This window comes from Copidosoma floridanum, unplaced genomic scaffold (genome assembly GCF_036245765.1).
Source record: "Copidosoma floridanum isolate Cflo_tuat_1 unplaced genomic scaffold, Cflo_Japanese_pri ptg000027l, whole genome shotgun sequence".
Taxonomy (NCBI): Eukaryota; Metazoa; Arthropoda; class Insecta; order Hymenoptera; family Encyrtidae; genus Copidosoma; species Copidosoma floridanum.
In genome coordinates, this window is record NW_028321904.1 from 12,516,834 (window position 1) to 12,541,869 (window position 25,036).

Genomic DNA, 25,036 nt, shown 5'->3' on the forward strand with positions numbered 1-25,036 from the left:
TTTATAAGTATGTACTTCTGATCCTAGAAAGTTAAAATATCTTTGGAAAGAAATTACAAATTGCGTGTACAAGTTAATCTGGAAATAAAATGAAACCTTACAAAGAGAACTTACACAAGGTCACAAAGTGCTATTGAACCGACAATGTGTAAGAACATCTAAATTAAATGACCTCAGAAACTTTATACTAACAAGATTACTGAAATCACCTTCTTGGCACTTTAATATCTTTTGTTAAAATGCGGCACAGTTCTAAAAATGTTTCTTAATCTAAAAAGTTTCTGTGTGAAAACTATGTATTGAATGAAAATATTGAAATGAGATCTTAAATTTACGAAAGCATCCCACAATAAAATTTTGAATGCATCTTTAAAAATAAATTCAGTTCAGGTATTTCCGAGGCCAACGTCATATAGAACTAAGATTTTCATCAGGTCCATTAGAGAGAGAAAATACTTTGAAAGGAAAGGAAATAACCTTTTAAAACAACAAAAATTTCAAGTATTTTAAAGTCTAAAATACATTTAAAACCTTAAAAACTAAATAACCTTTAATATTTCAAAAATATTTTGAAATATCTTCAATAAATAAAACAATTAAAAAGCCATGTATGAAGTGAATGTTTTTATTTCAATAAAAGATTGTCGACGTTTCGAGGCCTCAAGGAGGCCTCTTCGGGATACATTAACTTGTAAATTATAAATAATAAATTGATAATATAGTATTTTGTTACCTCAATTAGACAACAAAACTTAAAAATATTGTAATTTACTATACATACAGCCCCGCCTGTGTAAGTGCTGCAGGTACTCCCCACAACTTGCAATCGGCATCCAAACTTCAGCTTATAAATTCATTCCTTAAAATAATCATGTATGTATCATAAAAAGATTGTGAGGTTTGTTATGTTGGACAAAACTCTAGACAGTAATCAGTTGGAAAAAAAAAAAAAAAAAAAAAAAACATAAATAATATTTTTGATGATGATCACAGATCAGTTTTGGCAAGACATTGTAGAGAAGAGGCACATTCGTTTGATTTTGAGAAAATGAAGGTCTTAGATATGGAAGAGTCTGGGTTCGAGAGGGAGTTTTGGGAATTATTACACACTTTTTGCCACCTTAATAGTATCAATAAAAATTTTAACTTAAAAAACGTATTTAAATCGTACTCAACTTTTATGCAATTGATGTATAAATATTACGGCAAAGGCTTTATTATAAACATTTTTACAGTAGACCTGCTAGCTAAATCAGATGTGTGATACACCTTTATGCGCGGGTGTATATGGAATGTTGCATTTTTAGGACTATAAAGGAACTTCTAATCAGGAGGATGGCTTGCTGACAGATTCGTAGACTGAAAAAATTGACTGTATGTATTAATAAATTGCATAACATCGATGATGTGTTGGTAGTCTATATGAGAGCAGTCTATGACAGTGACTTATGGTCAGTTCAATAGGTTGGCCCCCCCTGTTTTTGGAAGTTCCATGGTCTGGTCATGAGATCGGTGTAAATTTTCTTTCTGTATATTTGGTAGAAAAAAAATCTTTGGAGATATGACCAGTCGATTCGGCCAAAACATTTACTAAAAATATTACTTTATTTGTTTACAAAACTGTACATTTAAAAATTTTTCTGGCACTCATAATTATTTTAAGTAATAAATATGTAAGTCGAAGTTTGGATACCGATATCGAATAGTGGGAAATGCTTGAGGCACCTACACAAGTGGGGGTGGGGTTCTATTAAGGTGCACAAAAGTTTGCATTTTTCGACATATTTTTGTCATTTGCACATGCGCCAGTGTAAACTTTCGTGCATCTTGATAGAACCCCTGAATGTATAGTAGATTGCCATATTCTCAAGTTTTATTGTTTAATTAAAATAACAAAATGTTGTATTATCAATTTATTATTTATAACGTACAAGTTAATATTTCTTGAAGAGGTCTCTTTGAGTGACGAAACGTCAACAATCTTTTATATTTTATTGAAATAAAAATATTCACTCCACACACGGTTTATTTATTATTTCATTTATTGAAGATACACACCCGGAGTTAGAGAAGAAAAAAAAAAGAACCATGAAGATATTTTAAAATAATTTGAAATCAACTTTTTTCAAATATATGCCACTCGTTATCATTTGAAGCAACAAGGGTACCAAAATATTCGAACACTTGATTTTAAAGCAAAATTAATACTTTTCTGACTATCACTGCTACTATCCATGTTACTCTAAAAGACTTACATTTTGAGTACGCACTTTTTTAAAGAGCATTATCAATTCCTTTTTCCTAGGTTTTTCCAAAAAATTTTCTTAACCGTTTAATTTGACGTGGGATTCCTCATTTACATACATATTGCATGAGTGCTAGTGAACACACGCTATTCACATGTGCAAAAGTGATTTTACGTATTGACGCAAACTTAGGAGCTTTTGTTTAAAAGTAGCTAGAATGATAAGAAAAAAAAGTAAATTAAGTACAGGCAAAGTAAGAAATTATTAAGCCTTGATATTCCTTGCGTAGACGCATTCGTACGTAAGTAATAACGTACGTACGTGTGTTAGAGTTTTTTTAATATAAATACAAACAAATAGTAAATATGTATGCAGGATTCAAAGCTTTGATTGACGAACTACAACCTTTATAAGTAATAGCAAATTTCATAAGAAATTGCAAACACAAAAGATATTAAAAGATTTGTGAATATTAATAACAGTAAAAAAAAGTCCACCTGTTACTCCTGTTTTAGAGTAAAAAAAAGTAAACCACTCTTCAGGTATAAACCCATGACGAACAGGTGAAGGATATTCTGATCGGATTGGTCTTTCACTTCCAGTCACAGTGGATAAAACTCGAGGCTGGAGAAGTAATCTTGCTTTAGATATTTGTTTGCCTGTAATTTAAAAAGAAAGTTTCAAGAACTTATCAAAATAATATTTTTCTTTACCAATATTTTATTAAGAATGTACCTCCTTTAAGTATATTAACGTCACGGTTTTCATGAAATTAGATATTTACTTTTAATTTTGTATGATTAAGCTTCCGATACAATATTTAAACACTTCACAGCTTCTGAAGCAAAATGTTAACAAAAAACTTTCCTTGCACTTATCATGGCAGCTTATAGTAGACTGATAGAATTAGACTTTTGAAAAAATTAATTCCTATAAGCCAATAAAAAAATGGATTAGCGGGATGAAAGTGGTAGATATTGCTGCAACCAAAAACGAACCTCTGAATTTATCAGCAAAGTGCCCAAAAAAAGTGGTAAAAGTGCCAAAATCACCTAAATCGCGAATAAATCGAAAACAGTAATAGATGGAAAAAAAAGTTAAGGGCAAAAAAAAAGCGCCTTTCCAAGCCGCACTAAAGTAGCCTTGTTGAAATTAATTTCACTAAATAGTTTTTATGCAAATTGTAAAAAACCGCAAATTTGGCCGTTTTTTTAAAAATTCATAACTCAGTCCCATTTAGATATGAAGAGCTGAAAATTTGATACAATGTTCCTTTCGTAGTCCTTAACATATGCTCCAAATTTCAAGAGGATACAATTAATAGTTTTTGCAAACCGTCGTGTTGAAGAAAAAATGGTCCCTTCAAAAAATGGCTCCAAAATAATTTTGAGACCACTTACGGCCATTTGTCAAACGCGCTGCTCTTCGTCAAGAGTTAGTGTTCAACATGTTAAAATTTCATAATTCCATCTTGTTTAGAAGTACTGTTAAAATTGCATCGAAAAACAGTGATTTTCGAAGGAGGCGCGTGGTGAGGCGAGCCACCGAATTAGGCCACGCCCACTTTCTCGCTGAGCGCTCGGCGCACTTTCGAGCGTGTAGATTTAAAATGACTACGCGTTGTAAAATCAGCGATATCTCCGGAACTAAGAATCAGAAATTGATGTTTCTTTTTTTAATCCGGGGTAGCTTTCAATAATATTGAGATTACGCGTATCGACATATTAATAAAAATTATAATAATCATGGAAAAACGGTACTTCTAAAAATTATTCTACTATTTGTTGCAAATTTTAGTACTTTTGTAATAGATATTACATATTTTTATTTCCTGACTGTATGTATGTCATAATTATTGTCGGCATTGCAATAAATACATACAGGAAATAAGTTTCATAATGCGTTTTTAGACACGTACGTTAATAGCCTTCCACTTATGATGACTAATGTTTCGTTAAATGTTGAAAAGACATGTGATAAAATCGATATATTTCGCTGAAGGGTTTATGAAATAATTACATAACATCCTACGCAATTAATTTTTATCTCAAATCACATTTTACTGAAAAAATATATATCATAAATATTAATTTACATACTAGTTCACGAAACATTGCAACTAAATTTGCAACAACTAGTAGCATAATTTTCAAAGGATCGTTTTTTCATGACTATTATTATTTTTATTAATATGTCGATACGCGCAATTTCAATATTTTTGAAAGCTACCCCAGATTAAAAAAAGAAACATCAATTTCTGATGCTTGGTTCCGGAGATATCGTTGGTTTTACAACGCGTAGTCATTTTAAACCTACACGCTCGAAAGTGCGCCGAGCGCTCAGCGAGGAAGTGGGCGTGGCCTAATTCGGTGGCTCGCCTCACCACGCGCCTTCTTCGAAAATCACTGTTTTTTGATGCAATTTTAACAGTACTTCTAAACAAGATGGAATTATGAAATTTTAGCATGTTGAACACTAACTCTTGACAAAGAGCAGCGCGTTTGACAAATGGCCATAAGTGGTCTCAAAACTTTTTTAGAGCCATTTTTCGAAGGGACCATTTTTTCTTCAACACGACGGTTTGCAAAAACTGTTAATTGTATCATCTTGAAATTTGGAGCATATGTTAAGAAAGGAACATTGTATCAAATTTTTAGCACTTCATATTCAAATGGGACTGAGTTATGAATTTTTCAAAAAACGGCTAAATTTGCGGTTTTTTGCAATTTGCAAAAAAACTATTTTATGAAATTAATTTCAACAAGGCTACTTTAGTGCGGCTTGGAAAGGCGCATCTTTTTTGTACTCAACTTATTTTCCATCTATTACTGTTTTCGATTTATTCGCGATTTAGGTGATTTTGGCACTTTTACCATTTTTTTTGGGCACTTTGCTGACAAATTCAGAGGTTCGTTTTTGGTTGCAGCAATTTCTACCACTTTCATCTCGCTAATCCAATTTTTTATTCGCTTATAGGAATTAATTTTTTTTTCAATGATGTGAAATCTAATTATATCAGTCTAATAGAGGTTTTAAAGTGTCTCTGTTACAACTAATGATGTCAACATATTTATTGTCAAGATTAGACACGGATTCATTGAACAAGAAAAAATACATTAAAGAAATAATCCTTCAAATAATATAAGATCAGCAGTATTAAAGTGACACAACTGTACTTCCAACTCTTATATATAATGATATAATGGTTTACAAAAGGTGACTTATGCCAACCTTACATGATTTAAGGATATATACTAATAGCATTAGAAAATTATGCGGACTGTTCGCATGTGTACCATTTTGTCTTCATGAAAATCCTAAAAAGATTTTTTTTCACAAATGTCGGCATAAGACACCTTCGGTATTATGTATGTTTATATATTTATTAGTATTAAAACTTATACTGACACTGCAAACATGAAAAGCAAGCAAACAAAACGGGATGAGTCTGAATAAGTGAGTTTGTACGTATGTACGTAGATCTTATTATATTAAATAGTGATTTTGGAGGATCAATCAATACATGCCCCCTCTACCACTCTCTGGCCAGGCTACTGAATAAGGTAAAATTGTATCAGTTTTTACGTAATTTCTTATGGCTAAAATTTTTACTAGCCCCTTTTTACCCGTCAATAGACCTCGCCCAATTTTACACACTATTCCTACCACCCCCTTCGGCCCCCACTAAATAAGGTTTAATTCTATCGGTTTTTACCTTATTTTTATTAGGTTAAAGTTTTGTTTAGCCCCTTTCCACACCGCTTGCAATTTAATAACTCAATAAGCCGCCCTCATGATTTGAAAGAACTTCCTTCAGCCGCATCTCTAAATGAGGTAAAATTATATCGGTTATCATGTCATTTATAGTTAAATTATTTTTTGCACCTCCATTAAAGAAATCTCCTTTAGCCCCCTCACAGTTTCTTAACACATTTGTTCTAGCTCTCTTCAACCACTTTTTACGACTTCTTTAATAATTATTTTATCTTTATTATTTTTTAGTACATTGCTACACTAGCCTTGAATTGGTGCTATGGCACACAGGTTTTTTTATTCTTGAATTCTAAGTTGATTAATTGGATTATTAAACATGTATAAGAATGTGACATAATATTTTTGTACTTGATCAAAAAATAATGAATAATCTTATAAAATATTTAAACCATGGACCTCGCTCGTAGGTTTATTTCCCCTGAAAAAGTTAAAATCATCTTTCCCTCTTTATTGAAATATGTCAAATATTTTAACAAAGTTAACCATTTTCTCTTTAACCTAAGCAATGCGCAACGTACAATAGAAAAAAAATTTATATTCAATAGAAACTTCATATTATTAAAAACCTTAATGTACATATCATTCGAAGACATATGTATTTATGTTCTGATTTAGTGTTTTAATATTACAAACATAATTTTTAAAATAAACCAGTAATTTGCAATTTTTTTTTAAATTTTATATTATTTAATATAACAAAACAATATGTATGTGTAATTTTAATTTTTTCTAATGTAAAAATTTTAAAATAGTTATAAAAATTTACTTTATTATGTCATGAATTAATGTTAAATAATAATTTCATTAAACTCATTCGTTTATTTATTGTTTAAATAAACTATGCAATAATATCACACCACCATATAGCTATGCGTGCGTTCACCCCTTCTGGCCTGGGCCGAAAACGTAGAGGAATAGAAAAGAGAAGGGATAGAAAAAGGAGAGCGAAGCAAGAGAGTAAAAGAGAAATTTGCTAGAGACGCGAGAGCGAAAGGATAAGGCCCACGAGACTGGAAGACACGCGCAGCTTCTCTCGAATACAAGTGGTGCTAATAAAGTATATCTTAACTACAAGTCACGCTTTTATTTATTCCCGCACCAAGAAACCCACATAACAACTGGTGTCAGAAGTGGGATACAGACAAGAGTTTTTAGAGTCTATCGCATGCGCAGAAACCGCTTTGTCTCGCGAAACAAAAAAATTTTCTCTTGTTAATCAACGTAATAAAAAAATTTAAAAAAAATATTGCTCATCGAAAAAAAAAGTGTCATAAGTCCCGACGCCAAATTCAGCGAGTCAAGCACCACAATGTAAGGAAACTTGAGAAAGTGGAGGAATAGAGGGAGAAATAATTGAAAAAATTTCTCAACACTGCTGCTAGACCAGTACAGCAATAGAGAAAATAATTGCAAATCAAGCCAGGGGACCAATACACCAGAACACTACTAGAGGCAACTACTAATCACTAAATCCAGGGAAATACGGACAGAAAGCGAACACAATACGCCGAGCCTGGATAGCAGCCACAGACGGGATACGGGATACATCACACAAAAATAAGAAACAACAAGGGCAAGTGAAGGCAGGCCAACTGTAAATTTTCATTGTTTCTGATGTATTACACTCATAACCACGAGGGAAATACGTCCTCAGAGAAATATTTCATATGCATCGATATTATTACTAAACCGGAAACTTTAAGGACATTGGTAGGAACATATAATTGCATGCCAAAACATATACCTAATATAAGCAACCCCATACAAAAAATCAATTAATAAATAAACAAATAAAAGGAGTAGTTATTACGCTAATTAAAAGTGCGAATACCCATCAAGCAAACCCAAGATACACAACAACGAAAGCGTCTCAAAATTGAGCACAAAAATATACAATCTAACAAATACAACTATACACAAAAAAACAGAGGCTTAAATAATGGAAATCACGGAAGCGAACGATGTATCAGAGGAAAGAGGACGAAAATACGATAGGCGCACGGACATACACGAAACAGGACGGGACGATAAAGACGACGACTTACATCAAACTCACATGCGTGGGTTACAAAACTCCCTAGCTACATTGAGCCATCTCGCCAACAACATATCAATATTCAATGGCAATTTAATAAAACTTTCATTGTCTCAAAAAATGACCAACACGTAGTTTTTACGGTAGGACCACTGTACAAGAGATTTTTAATTGGAAACCTTGCAAATAGGTTACCAAGCCAGGCAGGCAAATTTGTTACCCGATTAGCACTATTTTTATCAATATATAAATCTTTGACAGAACTAAAAAGTAGGTATGCTTGCACCGGTAACACCACCACCTTATGAGCAAAACTAAGAGTCATTTCGCAACAAAGAAGTGAGCCGGTGTAATCGTGCTGTAACCGAATCCAAACAATACACAACCGAATCATAACTTTATATGACACTAACCTAATTTATTCTACAGCACAAAAAATGTCACTAAAAAAAGACGCAGAAAAAGAGTCAATGAGGCAATTTTTCTATTGGCTACAGGCCCCGCACAACTACCAAGTAACTTGCCACAACCCACAAACATTAGGTGAAGCAATAGTGATTGCACTGAAAATAGACAGCGAAATAAACTTACATCGCAATGTACTAACGTGGCGTAACGCACGCATAAGGATAACACAAGTAGAAACAGAAGAAATGGAGAAAAACGCGTACATTTACAACCAGGTGGAAATATCAAACACGCCAAAATGGTACCCGAGGGAGACGAACTATGATCCATGCTTATTCTACAATAGACAGGACCATGCGACGAGATAGTGCAAATTATTCCAACTCAATGTAGATGTGAGAAAGATAGAAAATTTAAATCAACAGGAACACGATATGGCAGCAAGAAACAATACTCAAAAAAATTTGACTGCAACAAATAGTCACGGAAATTCGACGACGAGTTGGGAGTACTGTAGACGAAAGGGACACAGCAAAAGCAAGTGCCGTACGTTGGTGAGGGATGCCGAAAAGAGAAAAAGGGAAAATAATTTGGAGCAATCCGCAGGACCAATACGATAATTATAAAAGAAAAGAAAATTTTTTTGACAAGCGAAACTTTTTCGGGGATTATCAGAACAGCCAAGGCTACAACAGAAACGACAACAAATTCGATAAAAATAATTATAATAATGATAAAGGCAACAGAAAGAATTAGGACAGCCAAGGTTACAACAGGAGCGACGACAGATTTGGCAAAAATAATAACAATACTATAGTAACAACTAAAACAACTGAGGTTATAACGGGGATAACGATAGATTCAGCAACAATAATAACAATAGTTATAACGACAATAGGTTCAATGAGAACAACTAAGGTTACAACGAGGAAAATGACATTCAGCAACAATAAGAACAATAAATAAAATATCAATGGTAGGAATAATTACAATAACTATAACAATAACAGAAACAATGAGAACAATCGAGGCAATAATAGGAGTGATAATAGATGAAGCTAATGAAAACGTAGTACCCCAGGCGGTCAACTCTCTGAGGGAATCCGCCGCCAGTTTCGACCTGGTATAAGCCTGGGTTACTGGTGTTGGCCTCAAAGGCGTCCAGAATGAAAGCGAGGAGACAACCTCTGATAAAAAATACTCACAGAAGGGCTTCATATTCCTACCCAGCAAAGAACGAGACTGACTAAACACTGGAAGCGGAGCGAGTGACGTCAGTTCTGCCAGCTTTTTCGGCAATAACACCGAATGGTCAATGGTCAACACTCCGTGGCCCTGGCTCGAAGTATTAATGCGAAAGCGAATTCCGAGCTGGGTATCCCAGGAGATAGGTCTTGCCAGTTTAGTGGATATTCAGTCATCACCGCGAAGAATACCGTAGCAAAAAATACGCATTTATAGGCTTACTGCGAGTCCCACACAGAAAAGGGGTTTGTAATCCCTTCAATCGTGCATCAAAGCATTTTGGAAAACCTCATATAAACAAAAAAAAATAAAAATAATAATAATAGCAACAGAAGTAATACAGAATATAAGAATGATAAAGCTATTAATGATAAGTATATTAAAACAGTATTGTATGGAAAAGCAGGACATACCGAAACGAACGGGTATAAGTACATAAGAAAAATTGTTATTTTTCTTTCATTCGCGGCCCTCACACGAGCCACGAGAGAACAACGAGTTTTACTAATAACTCTATAACCAACAGACATTTAGGCAATTAATAACCTACCTCGTCTTAAAGAAACAATATTCATGAAATACGTAAAAAAAAATTTTTTGTCGCTGCCCTCGGACGCACTGAGAAAAAAATATTCATCGACAAAAGCAGGTAAATAAACGATAACGTTAAGGCCGAAAAAACAAACGGAAGCATATATATGCACATTGGGTGAGTTCCGTTGTGCATGCGAGAGAGTGCGGACGTGTCGACAGAGCGCTCCGTAGAAAAGAGTAATAAAAAGTAATTAGAGTAAAAATAAAAGAAATAAAAAGTACGAAGAAGTGTAAAAAGTGAAGAAGCAGCAGAGAAAAAAGTGTAAAGTGAATAATTATAAAAGTTTTAAAGGATGAAGTGAGATTAGTGAGGTAGTGTCAGGGTAAAGAGAACGGAACACGTGTGAGGCAAGTAAGATGTGGGTAGAAAGAATAGGGGATAATATTGAAAGGTATTAGTGAGCGGAAAAACAAGAGACAAGAGAACAGAAAAACAGTGGTAAAGTGGTGATAGTAAAAAGAAAAGTGCAATAAAAATCGAAAGAAAGTGAGGAAAGTGAGTGAAAGGGAAGACCCTGAAAAAAAGAAATATTAAGGTCGATAAGGAAAATCACTACTTTGTAGAGTAAGGCAGGTAAATATAATTGCTGGCCTATAGAAGTGGAAAGTCAGTAAAGCAGAAAACTACATTATCGGCAAAAATAAAAATAGCCGGAAAGCCGCCTGCAGCAAGTATGGATACAAAAAATAATACAAATGCAAAATTAAAAAGACAGACTCTATTGAATTCTACAAAAGAAAATCAGGAAAATGAAGAATTAAACGATAAGATGAGCAGGTTGAAAAGGAAGTTGGACAGCATAATTAGAAGTCTAGAAAGAAGAGAAGAAGATTGGAAATAGGAAAAACAGATGTGGATAAAAGAAAGGCAACAGTGGACAGAAGAAAAGAAGGCGTTAGAAGAAAGAATAAGCAAGTTGGAATGGGAAACAGAAAAAGCTGAGAGAGAGAAAAGGAGACCGAACATTGTTATAAAAGGAGCAAATATTAAAGGAGAGAATCTGGAGAAGAAGGTCGAAGAATATATTGAACAAAAGATAAAAATAAAAGTCAAGATAGAGAAGGCTAAAGTGATAAGTGTAAACGCTGGGCAAAATGTGAGGAAGTTGGTGGTAGTAAGGCTGGCAAGTAAAGAAAGAAAAGAAGAAGTAATGAGAAATAAAAAACATCTGGAGAGAGGAGTTTACATAGAAAGCAATCTAACAGAGAGAGAAAGAGAGATCCAAAGATTTATTTTAAACAAGTCAGAAGAGCAGAGGAACAAAGGAAAAAATTCAAAAGTTGGATATATAAAGATTTTGATCGATGGTAAATGGCTTAGATTTGATGAAAGAAAAGGAGATTTTACAGAGGAAAGAAGATGGAGCCAAGAATGAAGAGAACAAGAAGATGTAGAGGAGGAGGGAGTGAGAAGAAGAAATGTTAGTGTTTGTGCGTGGAACATTGCAGAAGTGCTAAATAAGGACAGTGAAGTGTGGAAGTATTTAAGTGAATTTGATGTTATAATGTTAGTAGAGACATGGTTGGAAAAGGACAAGTGGGCTAATGTAGAAAGTGAGTTGTCAAAAAGTTATGAATAGAAGTGTATAGCAGCGACTAGAGAGCATAAATATGGTTGAGCGAAAGAAGGAGTAATATTAGGAATAAGCAAAAAATTGGAGAGTAGAAATCATGAAGTATGGAGCGATAATATAGTAATACAGGAGATTAAACACGGAAATCAGAAGTAGAAGATCATAGGAGTATATAGTCAAAATGTAGCAGAGACGATGGAAATTATAAAGGAAAAAGTAAAAACGAAGGAAAGTGGATGAGTACTTATACTAGGAGATTGGAATGCAAGAACTGGGAGAGAAGGAGGTTGAATTAATGAAAGTGATAGTGAGAGTGATAGTGACGACAAGGACGTAAGGTTAAGAAAGTCGAAAGACTAAAAGATCAATGAGAAATGTAGAAGACTAATAAAATAAATAACAGAAGAAGGATGGTGTATAGTAAATGGGCAAAAAGGAGAAGAAGGAGAATTCACATACGTTGGTAGCAGAGGAGAGTCGGTAATAGATTACGCAATAGGATGTCAAGAAGCTTTAGATCAAATTAAGGAAATGAAGATAGGACAAAGAACAGAATCAGATCATATGCCGCTAGAAGTATACCTAGAAAAGGAAGTAGAGGTAGAAATTGTAGAGAAAGAAGAGAAAACAAAGGCAAGGAGGAATTGGACTCAAGAATTGATTGATCAGTATGGAGAAAGGTGTAAAGACTGGGAGCGAAAGGGAAAAGAGGTTGAAGAAAGATAAGTGAATTGAAAGAAAAAATAGAAAGTGCAGTACCTAAGGTGGAAAAACAGTGTAAAGTGTGGAAGATGGGGAATAAAAAATGGCACGATAAAAAATGGAAGGAGAAGAAGAAGGATTCAAGAAAAATAATGAAAAGGTGGAGGAAAAAGAAAATAGAAAGAAGTTATTACATAGATAAAAAAAGAGAGTATAGAAACTGGTGTGAGGCAAAAAGGAAAAGGTTTGAAAGATTAGAAGAAGAAGAGATAAAAAATGCAACATCGGAAGGCGAAGTGTGGAAATATATAAACAAGTACAGGAAAAAACGAAGGAGAGAAATATCTAAAAATTTAACAGTAGAAGAGTGAAGAAAGTATTTTATGGAAAAGTTAGATGGGAAGAATGAAGAAGGAATTGTAAAGGAAGAGACAAAAAAGGAAGAGGCAAGAGCAAATGCAGAGAATCAGGAAGAAACGAGCAAGAAAGAGTTCGAGAGGCAGATAGACAGATTAAAAGTAGGAAAATCACCAGGAGAAGACAAGCTAAAAAATGAAGTATGGGTACATGCCAGGAGAAGTGGATGCAGCTCTTTGGGAATTGCTAAAAAAAGTATGGGAAAAAGGAGAATTACCGAATCAGCGGAGGCAAGGTACGATTTGTTTGATTTACAAAAAAGGTGCTAAAGATATGTTAGAAAATTATAGAGGAGTTACATTGACATGTACAGCATATAAGATTTATGCGAGTATGTTAAATGAGATGTTAAAAAAGGAAATCGAAGGTAAATTATCAGAAAGCCAGTTTGGTTTTGGAGATAAGAGAAGAGTAATAGAAGCTTTATACACATTGAAACACATTGTTGATAAAAAATTAAGCAAAGAAAGAGGAAAATTATTTACATGTTTTATTGATTTAAAGGAAGCATTTGATCGAGTGGATAGGAAAGTTTTATAGGAAAGATTAATAGAAATGGAAGTGTGAGAAAAGCTAAGAAATAGGATTATGGATATTTATAAAGAAACGAGAAATGGAGTTAAAGTTGGAGAAGAGGAATCCCAGGAATTTTGGACAGAAAAAGGTGTGAGGCAAGGCTGCCCACTGAGCCCGACGCTGTTTAATGTGTACTTAGTGGATCTGGAGCAGAAATTACAGAAAGGGCAGGTGGGAGGATGCAGAGTTGGTAATGAAAAAGTATGGAGTCTATCTTACGCGGATGATATAGTATTAATAGCTGATAAAAAAGAAAAATTGAAAGAGATGTTAAAATGATTCAAAAAGTACATGAATAAAAAGAAGATGATTTTAAGTGAGAAAAAAACGAAAATTTTAGTGTTCGAAAAAAGAAAGAGGAATGATAGAAGGTGAAAGTGGGGGAGTAAGGAATTAGAAGAAGTAAAAGAAATAAGATATTTAGGATATATACTACAGAAAAATGGAAGAAACGATAGGCATATACAAGAAAGAAAAAGAAAAGCAGTGATAGCTATGAAAAATGCATGGAGCATAGGAGAAATAATATTTAAGAATAGCTATAAAAGAAGAAGAAAATTATTTACAGCCCTAGTAAAAAGTATAGCGCTATTTGGTGCGAAAGTGTGGGGCTGGGAAGAAGAAGAAAGACTAGACAGTGTACAGAGGAGATATAAGAAATGGATATTAGGATTAGACAGCAATACACCAAATTATATAGTGGAGGAGGAGTGTAGATTAGAAAAGATGAGTATGAAAGCGTTAAGGACAGCGTTAAAGTTTGAAGAGAAAATTAGGAAGTCAGACATAAAATTAGTAAAAGAATGCATAAGAGAAAAGGACAAGGAAAGAGAGAGAATAGGAAAGGAATAAAAAAAGAGAGCTGAATTACTACGGAAAGAGAAAATAAAAGAAACAAGATTTATGAAAGGAGTAGAATTTAGGGAGGAAGTAAGAGAAAAAATATTAATGAACAAGGAAAGAAAAGAAAAAGAGAGGAGAATGAAAAAGATAGAGAATTCACGGTACAACAGAGTATATAAAGGTATAAGAACAGAAGCTAAACCAGAATACTTGAAAAAGGATATGCCATTAAAGGATAGAAAGTTAGTAGCAAGGTTTAGATGCGGAAATGAATGTAGAAGTAGAGAATACTGGAAAGGAGAGGAGGATAAAAAGTGTAGATTATGCAAGGAGGAAGAAGAAGATCTTAGACACATACTAAAGATTTGCGGAGATACGAGAAATGAAGAAGAAATGGAAAAAATACTAAGCCATGATGCAAAAGAGATAGAAGTGCTAAGAAAAGTAATCAGAAAAAGGAAGGAGTCAGAAAAGATCTAAAAGATAAAAGAAAGTATGCAGAAAGTTAAGGTAGTAAAGAGAGAAGAAGGATTAGTAGGACAAGAAAGAAGAGAGAAAAAGAAATGCAAGGAAAAATGAAGAATACAAGAAAATATATGTACAATTTAAAGAAAAGAGTTGTTAATTTTTGAAATTTTTGATAGTTAAGTAGTATTAGAAAACTTATTTATTGAGTTAAATACGGGAAATTTTGATAATTTTGATAATTAAGTTGGAAATTTTTGAATTTTTCATAGACATGTGTTTAATTTTGAATTTTGAGAATTGAGTTTTGTATATTTGGAATTGTAGTAATATTAAGTTTGTTTTATTTCAATATTATTTTAACAAAAGACAAAGGTAGAATATTAAGAATAGTTGAATTAAAAATGAATATAGTATATAGCGTAAATTTAGTACGTATTAAATGTACAAAAATGTTACGGAACCCCTCCAAACCCGTAAGGGACGGAGTATAAAATAAATAAAATAAAATAAAAATATATGCACACTGACAAAGGTAACGGAATGTAACAATAACATACGTACGTTATAAGAACAAAATAGGGCATATAAGATGCACACGTAGAATTGCCTAACGAAAAATCTAACAAAAAAAATTTCCTACAATAAGACGTAAAGCCTAAAATTTATTACTACGTTATTATTATCATCCCCCATGAAATCAAAAGCGAAACGAGAAGAATAAGAAGAATACGTCAGTTAAAAATTTTTTCATATGGAAAAATACCTGTACACCCAACGTTCGGAAAGACAGATCATTGTACAAATAATTAGTTACATTTTGCAACCTAAGGGTTTAATTGTTAAGATTTAATTGTTAGAACCAATTAAGGGAATTTTTATAACAACAAAACTATATAATTACAATCTTACTAAATGATTTACATAAAAAAAACACTATGGTGTTTCTATGAGATCAAAAAAAACATGTAGAAAAAATAACAAGAATATAAATGTAATCAACAATACAAAAAAATGTTAACAAGATATTTACAAATATACTAGCAGGCATATGTATTCCATTTCAGATCTGTGTAATTAGTAGATTTTAAAGGGCGTAAGATATAAATATTTTCAAGTTATTTTGATTTAAACTGTAAAAAATACAGTGCAATTTGTAATTTTTTAAATCTAACACTTAGCTATAGACTGCATGATTGACCATAAGATTCAGATTAAACAGTGATCAAAGGATAATAATGACTACTGGAAATTCTGAAAATTCGTTTATACAATGAGACTAGAATAAAACTGAGCAAAGAAAAATATTAATATGTATATAATTATGTAAACGCATATGCATACGTATTTGTACGCACAGTATCATTAGTAAATGCCAGCACTATTGTGGTAGAATACATACACACGAGTGTAAAACAGAAAACACAGCTCGATGAATGACGACGTCAGCGATAACAACGGATTTCAAAAATCCTAGTATTGTTTGACAAGAGTATGTGTTTAGTGGAAAAAGGGCTAAATATCTGCGTATCATACAGAAAAAAAACCAACAAATTATCAACTAAGAATACTAACAAATTGCCGATAAATTTTTTTTTCAAGAATATACACAGTTCCAAATCAGAAAAAGAAACAAATACTCATTATAGCTGAGAAAGCACTTTTAGTTAACATCAGGTGGAAAAAACAAATTTCGTATATGATTGAATTGCGTACGCAACCAACACATCTTTTATAGTCAACTAATATAAGTAATGGAAAAAAAGAAGAACAATGTTACACTAAAAAAACTTGAATTAGCATTTTGTACACAAAAAAAGTTGGCTATAGAAAAATAAAAATTTAACATAAGGTTAGCAAATATATGTGGAAAAAAGGTAAAAAAACTAATTACTTAATAGAGATCTGTTAACATAATAAGTAATGAATAGGTCATTTTTACCCTGTTACATTGGGTGCAAAGATTAAGTATATTTACTCTAAACGCCTTCTCTTTCTTCATTACAACGTTTCGCATCCAAGGGCCTTTTTCCAGGGGGGATTCTATTACTGACTTGATATAGAATGATTTTAGATAACAGGCAAAAGAATTCCAATCGTAGACTCAACGAGACGTCACCAGACAATAGCTTGACATTGAAATCAGAAATAATATTACAACAATCCAGCTACCAAAAAGTGCCTTGCGATAGAACAGAAGCCAACAACTCACTGACAATTAATGGAAAACGGATAACCAAAACAAAACCCGAAAGGTAACAAGAATAACAAAGAAAATATATAACAAAAAATATACATAGAATGGTATTAAGTTGCACTAACAACACCTGTAGGGTTAAAAAAAAAAACCCTTATCAGTCATAATTGCTCATATTATTATTACCACAATAAAATTAACATGCAGAAAGTAAGCAAAATTACGGACTCGTTGTAACTTAAACATAGCAGTAAGTGTATTCTCATTACCAAAATACGCTTAAAGCACCATTTACTACAACAACAAAAAAATTTAGTTTATGATAAGCTAAATAACAAACAAATAAAAGGAAAATTTTTTTAAATACTAAGAATAACTTTAGCAATGATGACGTTTATCATCAGACTTAACAATAAGACATACTCCTAACAACGTCACTAGAAATAAGTTAAGCAGCAAGTCCTTGACCCTCGACATCCCTGACAAAAAAAAAAAAAAAAAAAAAAAAAATTTAAGTATAAAATCAACAATTATACTAGTATGTAGCGATTACTTGTTACTTAATGCGAAAAAACTTGTTCTCATAAGCCATTGTATAATGCCTGCATACATGTACATGTATAAGAAAATCATCAAGGAAAATGTATCATAAACAATTATGAACCATACGTAACTATGAGAATTTTGAAACAAAATTTTTTTTGTATGAGGGAAGAGCGCAAACATAAAGAAATATGTAAACACATAAGATACGGTAAAATAAACCAGTAAGAGAAACAGGGACATGGCGTTTGAAACCACCCTCTTTCCTCTAACTAGAAATAATATACAAAACAAATAACATAACACAAACACTACCTTATAACAAACATATAAATTAAGAAGGAAATCGCCGCCGAGGACGTTGGCGTCGAGGCCTCGGACGTGTTACATAGCTATGCGGGCGTGCGCCTCCGCTGGACTGGGCCTAAAAGGTAAGAAAATAGAGAAGAAATGGGATAGAAGATAGAGAGCGAAGCAAGAGAGAAAAGGAAAGATTAGCTAGAGATGTAAGAGTGAAAGGATCGCGAGACTGGAAGACACGCACAGCTTCCCTTGAATATAAGTAATACTAATAAAGTATATCTTAACTACAAGTCGCGCTTTTATTTATTCCCGCACCGAGAAACTGACGTAACATAAGCGTTTATGAGTATAATTTAGAAATTCTATTGAAAAAGTTATACAAACATTACTATCACATTTACTAACACCCTTGTACGTAGCATGATCTATGCTGTAATATGCTTTTATTTCTCCATTGGCATGATTTAGCATTTTATTTTTCAAAAAGTAAGTATATTCGTTATGAAAAATTAGTAGTTTTAAACATTAGTTATAAAAAAGTTAGTATCTTTGCCAAAAATATCACAACAAATATCGGTTACTTTCAATTTATTTGGCTTTTGCAATGTTTCAATTTTTTTTCTTTCATATCTAGTAATAATTTTGAATGTATTTCATTATTTAAATAAATATTAATATTAAGTCTTATAACACAAGAACAATGACTAAAGATATAATGATTCAATACTTTCTTGTATAATCATGCTTTTATTACTTTTTTCGTAACTCGCAGAATCTGTCTAAAATCTCCTAAAACAATGAATTTATTACCAAGTGGATACTTATATCACATAAATCACGGAATGTTCTTTCAACTATTTATAAGGCTTTTTCTAAAATTTTGAGAAGTTTTCTTTTAATTTGAAAAATGAATTAAGCTGTAATAAAACGTTAATTTCTTAATTTTTAAAAATCTTTAATAAAAAATTGTTTAAATTTTTTTCATAAATTTTTTCCACAAATATCTTCAGATTTTAGAAAACCACGCAAAAAAATTTTCTTAATTGGCCTGGCAGCATAACGTTACATGCTACTTTTAAAGTATGTGGGAATCATGTTTCACTACAACTTAAGCAATAGTAGCATTTTTGAATGTACTCTTAAGTATTCGGTCAACTGTTCTTCACATTTTAAAACATTCTGCTCCGTTAATGCGATTCAATATTAGTTTCAAAAAGAATTCTTACGGGATACTATGTTAAGTCAACCTATTGTTAAATTACTTAGAACTCTTTTCTGTTTTACTAAGTTTTTGTTACTTAATTAAAACAGTAGTATTGTGGAATATAAACGTAGCGAATTTTGCTCTACAAATTTTGGGAAAGTTGAGGGAAAAAATTTTATTGTTGTAATCGTGAAAGAATATTTTTATCTGCTTCAAGTCTTTATGATAATAAATTAAAGAAATTATTAAAACGATGATAGTTTTAGATATTTTATACGATATGACAATAACGTTTTTTTTTCAATTATTTAGTGCCAAGTTATAAGTGAAAAAAAGCTATTTATAATTCAAAAATTCAAGGTCAAGTTTTTTCACATGACAGCTGAATCCATTATGAACAATTCTGATAATCCTTTCCACAGTCAATTATATATATATACTATATACTGGTGTGTATATATAATACATATATACATATCAGTGTAATGAAAACTAAAAAAAAAATTAGGAGAAGTAGATTTGATCATAGGAAACAAGGCTTCCATAATTCCAAAAAAGCGTTAGAAATACTTTAAAGAACATTACATAATTCACGTAACAGAAATATTCAGTTTAGTGATAAATTAACAGTTTTAGGAGAATATTTTAGACAGAATCTTCCAGTTTTATTAAACAGCAATAGAAGCATAACTGTACCAGGAAGTACTGAATCATTATATTTTTTAACATTGTTTTGTATTCTAAAACGTAATATGAATATTCGTTTTATTAAAAGAACAATTTCTAATTCATCATCACTACTTTTTACTCCATACAGAAAATGATTTTCTTTAATCTTAGCTTTTTCAGGACTATAAATAAATGTCAAGCTCAGTTTTAATAAAATTGGATTAAATTTGAGAAAACCACTGTTTTCGCATAGTCAATTATATGTCACGTTATCAATGTGCAAAAATGAAAATGGAATATACATTCAAATAGAACGAGGTAATAATTTAAAAATGAAAAATATTCAACGAGGTAATAATTTGAAAATGAAAAATATTGTTTGCAAAGAAATTTTTGACGTTAATGAATCTGAAGTAGATACAAAAACTTAATTCTTATACATTTGCAAAAAGATGTAATTGTACATGATGCTATTGCACAGTTTATTTAAATAATAAATAAATGTGTAGGTTTAATGAAATTACTATTTAATATTGTTTTATGACATGATAAGGTTAAATTTTATAATCATTTTATAGTGTATACGTTTAAAAAAAATCAAAATTCTAATGTATTATTAAACGTAAATATTATTTTTGTGTATACTGTTTAGTTATATGAAATATTATTGAATTTAAAAAAAAGGCAAATTTCTAGTTCATTTTAAAATAATTGTAACATTGAAACATTATATTAGAACATGAATACATATGTATTAAAATAATGTGTACATTAAGTTTTCAAATCATATGAAGTTTGTAAAGCACATAAAAATTTTTCTTTGAAACCATGTGTACTATTCAGGTTCGAGACAAAATGGTAAACTTTATTGAAATATTTAACATGTATTTTTTGTATGTTATTAATATTACGTATAAATATTCTTATGAAAAGGAATGAAACTTTCGGAAAAAAATTTCAACCAAAAAGTTTTGTCGAAATAAAAGTCTTTTTTGTTACAATTAAATATAAAAATTTATATTTTACTTATAGTATTGATAATTCAAGTAATTTCAATTTAACACTTCTCTCTGGTAATAATGTTAACGTGCATTATGACATATTACAACATAATAATGTCGGAATTAGGGAAAAACTAAAGAAAATTATGAACAAAACTTATTATAATTTAAAAAAAATAAATAAATAAAAAGTTACTACATAATATAAACGTTACAATTTGTAGTAACCATGGTAGTACAGTGGTTGGGGGTGCGGTTCTTGTATCTCAGGAAGCTTGGTAACGCTCACGAGTTCAAGACTTGGCCTTTTTTCACTTGGCTAGCACCTCTGACAATCTTCTTTTTTATGTGTATTCTAACTGTGGTCCAATGGTTTGGAAAACGTATAAAATGAGGTTCCCTTTGCTATGTAAAAGATTGGTGTCAGAATTAAATCTAAGGCAGTTTTTCACTGTGATAATGACGATAGCATACATATGCATAGTAATATAGCTTTTCAGAGCTTACTCCTTACAGTTTTCAAAAAAAGCTGTAAAATATAAGAAAAAAAAAAAAAAAAAAAAATTCGAATGAAAAACAAAAAATTTGTAGGGTCATAAATAGTAAAATAAAACCAAAAAATAATATTTCGGCAAAGAATTAAGTCAACAGATACGAGAACAAACGTTATATACATTTGATTTTATAAGAATTTCATGAGTATGTTGGCTTACTTATTAAAGAGCGAATGATAGACTAAAAGCATGATGCCAATTATAATGCTCATATACACGGCGAAGCAAAGGTAAGCGAGGAAAGTTGAGTACGTGGATCTTTATTGGGACTTTTTTACTGTCATAGAAAAAAGATATACATTTTGTTTGGAAAAAATACGCCTTTCCTCTTATTGATATTATAACTATTAAGTTTGATGTGAATTATTTCCAAAATAATTCGTTTTTTATAGTGCGATTTTTTTTTTCAAGGATCCTTGTATTATTTCAATCAAACTCACGGTTAGTATACTCTGGTGTGCATAAACGACAGAATCCGACTTAGTATTTTCTTGTGTTGGTTTATGGAAGCTTTTGTGGCACGCTTAGTCTCACCCACATTTGACGTAGAACAGTTTTTATAATTAAAATTACAGGCGATATCTGTCTCTTTAAGTTCATCAGTTCTATCGTTACTCAAATAGACGATGCAATTTTACTTATTTCGACAAGTTAGCCAACATACTTATGAAATGTTTATATAATCAATCCACTTGTGTACATAAGGAAAAAAGACATATTTATGTCCTACGTTAACTTTGTAGTAAGAATATTATGTAAAAGTCTCTAAAAAGTGTGTAATTAATTTTGTTTGGCCTGATAAGGCTGGCACTAATGGCCAACAAAACGTTGCAAAAATAAAAAAGCAGGACTCTTAAGATGGTTTATCAGTAAATTCAAATGTCTCACGAACTGAAAAAAATTGTAAGAAGTTATCATTCTAGTCCCAATGTACCTACATTCAAAATTTTAGACCCGCTTAGCGTGAAAAATTTTGCGAAATGGCTGTATAAAAATCATAGCCAGTCATGCATAAGAACGTTGTAGATTATCACTGAAACCATATAAATATAAGTGTAATAACTCTCACGGCAGACAAAATAAAAATTTGTAGCTAAAATCATCAGCTTTCTCTTCGTACATAAGAAATTGAGGGTTAGCGTGGATTTTACTGAGATATTTAATGAAAATGTTGTCTATTCATTAATTTGCTCCATGCTCAGCTTAGGAGGTAAGAGAGTTTTCACCAATATAGTTATAACGCACAGCATACGTCTCATTTTTTGCGTATGCGTATAACGAGAGCACAAGGCCTCGATATGATGTATGTATATGAGTATATCAAGTTGCTACTACTGTCAACAAACCCACGGGCGAACTACCTTAAGCACATTTTTGTATGTATTTATCAACTCTCTGTCAATTGGTCCCCGACAAATCACAGATCACGAATGTTTTCTAATAGTCTAGACGTTAGGTATTAAAAAAAGAAAAAGTGGCCGTTTTCGCCTCTCTCAAGTTTCTCTACAGAAATGGCTTTAGTCTAGTACCCACAATAATACTTCAAGTTTGTCGAAAAATCCCCTGTCTACTTTATTTTTTAAATTAATTAATTATTGTCAAGTAGAAGAATCGTTTTTTTCTTTATTTTCTCGTAAAGGCTCTTTTTAGGTGCGTTTTTCGATACATACACCAATGAGATTTTTTGTAGAACTGATGTTATATATCACTGAAGTTGTGAGCCAGGAAGGGTAAAGGAAGAATAAATATACGACTCGACTCGTTGCTTACTAGCACCAAGCCATTTATTATTCAAGTGACTCATACTGCTCAGCAGAACCATCAGCGCACTCTAAGCGTAAGTACACATATACAATAGCAATGCATAGTGGGGAGCGTAGCGCAGTACGCGACTATACACAACATGAGCAATGAATCATCTATGAGATCTGTTGACTGTTTAATGGATACTGTTATCAAGTATGTTATAAGATCCAACAGTGGCTTAATAACAACTTAAGCCCTTTATCATGGTGTTGGAAAAAAGATGAAGAGCAGCGCTTGAAAAGTGATGATAATTTTACATTACTCTGATTAGTTAATTCGAACGAAGATTACAAAGAAATTGAATTGTAATGATTTGCAACCATCAAAAATAATAAATGTATATAGATTTACAGTAACGTACCCCAATTCTTACAAGTTAGATTGTTGTTAACATTGAGAATTGTATTTTTGTACTGAAATAAATTTTACAATACAATATTTATTTATTTAATAACAAACGGGTAAAATGCCCAATTACAAAATAAAATTAAGTATGTAGGGGGATGTTTCGTAGGGCAACGTGCGCTGTTAGGATATAAAATTAAGTAAATTAATAGTATTATAAATTTTTTTAATTCTTATTTGTAATTTTTTTTTTTTTTTTTTTTTTTTCATTGCAAGATGGCACGTAAGTTACTTCTAAATTAATGTAAAAAGTTGAATTTTGGTAAATTTTAAAAAGTTCGGTTTTTAACTATATTTTAATCTAGGGATGAGTGAATGAAATAGATAGTTTGTTGTACGTGTACATTCGAAAACTGTGCGGGTGTTTCTTAAATTATGAGAGATAAATCGGAAAAAAAAATTGACGAAAGTTCGGAACAGCGGATGATATTGTGGGTGAGTTTATAGAGAAATAGACCATCAAAGTAAGTATGTATTTCTTCAATAATAAATAGGTTGAATCGCTTAATAGCGTAGAGTAGTCGTGATCTAGATTTGACATTGGACAGTTAGTTTTACATGAAGCAATTCGAAGTGCACGACGTAGCACTTTGTCTAGCTGCTAAAAATCAGAGTGTCTTAGGAGACCAGATAACGGTTGCATGAGTTAGATGTAAGATAACTAGAAATTTATACAAGTTTACTATGGATTCTGGTTTGGTAAGACCGTACAAGCTCTGTGTAGGAAACCAAGCATTCTGAATGCCTTAGAGGTAACTTTGGTCAAGTGATGACTTAAGGTCCAAGCAGCATCAAGAATAACACCAAAGTCTGAAATTAGGTCTACAGAGCCGACTGGACTATCAGAAGTTGTATAAATAAATGGTATATGTCTTCTGCTTTTGTGGATTGATAAGATTTTTCACTTCTTGTCGTTCACTGTAAGTTCAGTATTGGTGCACCATGTATCTACTTGAGTTAAATCAGATTGTATAAGGAGCGCATCATTGATATTTGCAATGGTTCTGAAAATGTTGATGTCATCAGCATATAGTAAACAAAAGGAAGAGTGAAAAATTGAGGGCAAGTTATTCATAGCAAGAGTAAATAGTAGCGGATCAATATGAGAACATTACGGACCCCTGGAAGTTGCAAGGAATTCATCAGATGTTGCTCCTAGTAAGCTGACTCTTAGTTTGCGACCCGAAATATAAGAGCTTATCTAATTATGCAGACAATTTACTGTACCAAAGGATGTAATTCCTAGTTAATATGATATTGTGTGGCATACTATCGAAAGCTTTGGCTATATCTAAAAATATTGCGTCTACTTGAGAGCCAGCTTCTAAAGAAGTTGTGGTATAATCACTATAAAAAAGTAAAATGGTTACAGTTGAATGCCTTGCAGTAAAGCTGCGTTGTTGTGAACAGATCATGAGAGAGACGAATTCGGACAAATCTTTATACATAAGATAGTCAAGAAGTTTAGGAGTTGC

At 32.0% G+C, this 25,036-nt stretch overlaps 1 protein-coding gene across 1 annotated transcript in view; it reads right to left on the reverse strand.

Moving 5' to 3' along the window:
* The window catches only part of ATPsynB (ATP synthase subunit b, mitochondrial), a 115,493-nt gene that overhangs the window by 50,682 nt on the left and 39,775 nt on the right, over positions 1-25,036 (reverse strand). Inside the window, exon 2 of the mRNA XM_023391938.2 lies at positions 2,744-2,905. Coding sequence (XP_023247706.2) covers positions 2,744-2,905 — 162 coding nt within the window. The remainder of the gene's footprint in view (positions 1-2,743; positions 2,906-25,036) is intronic.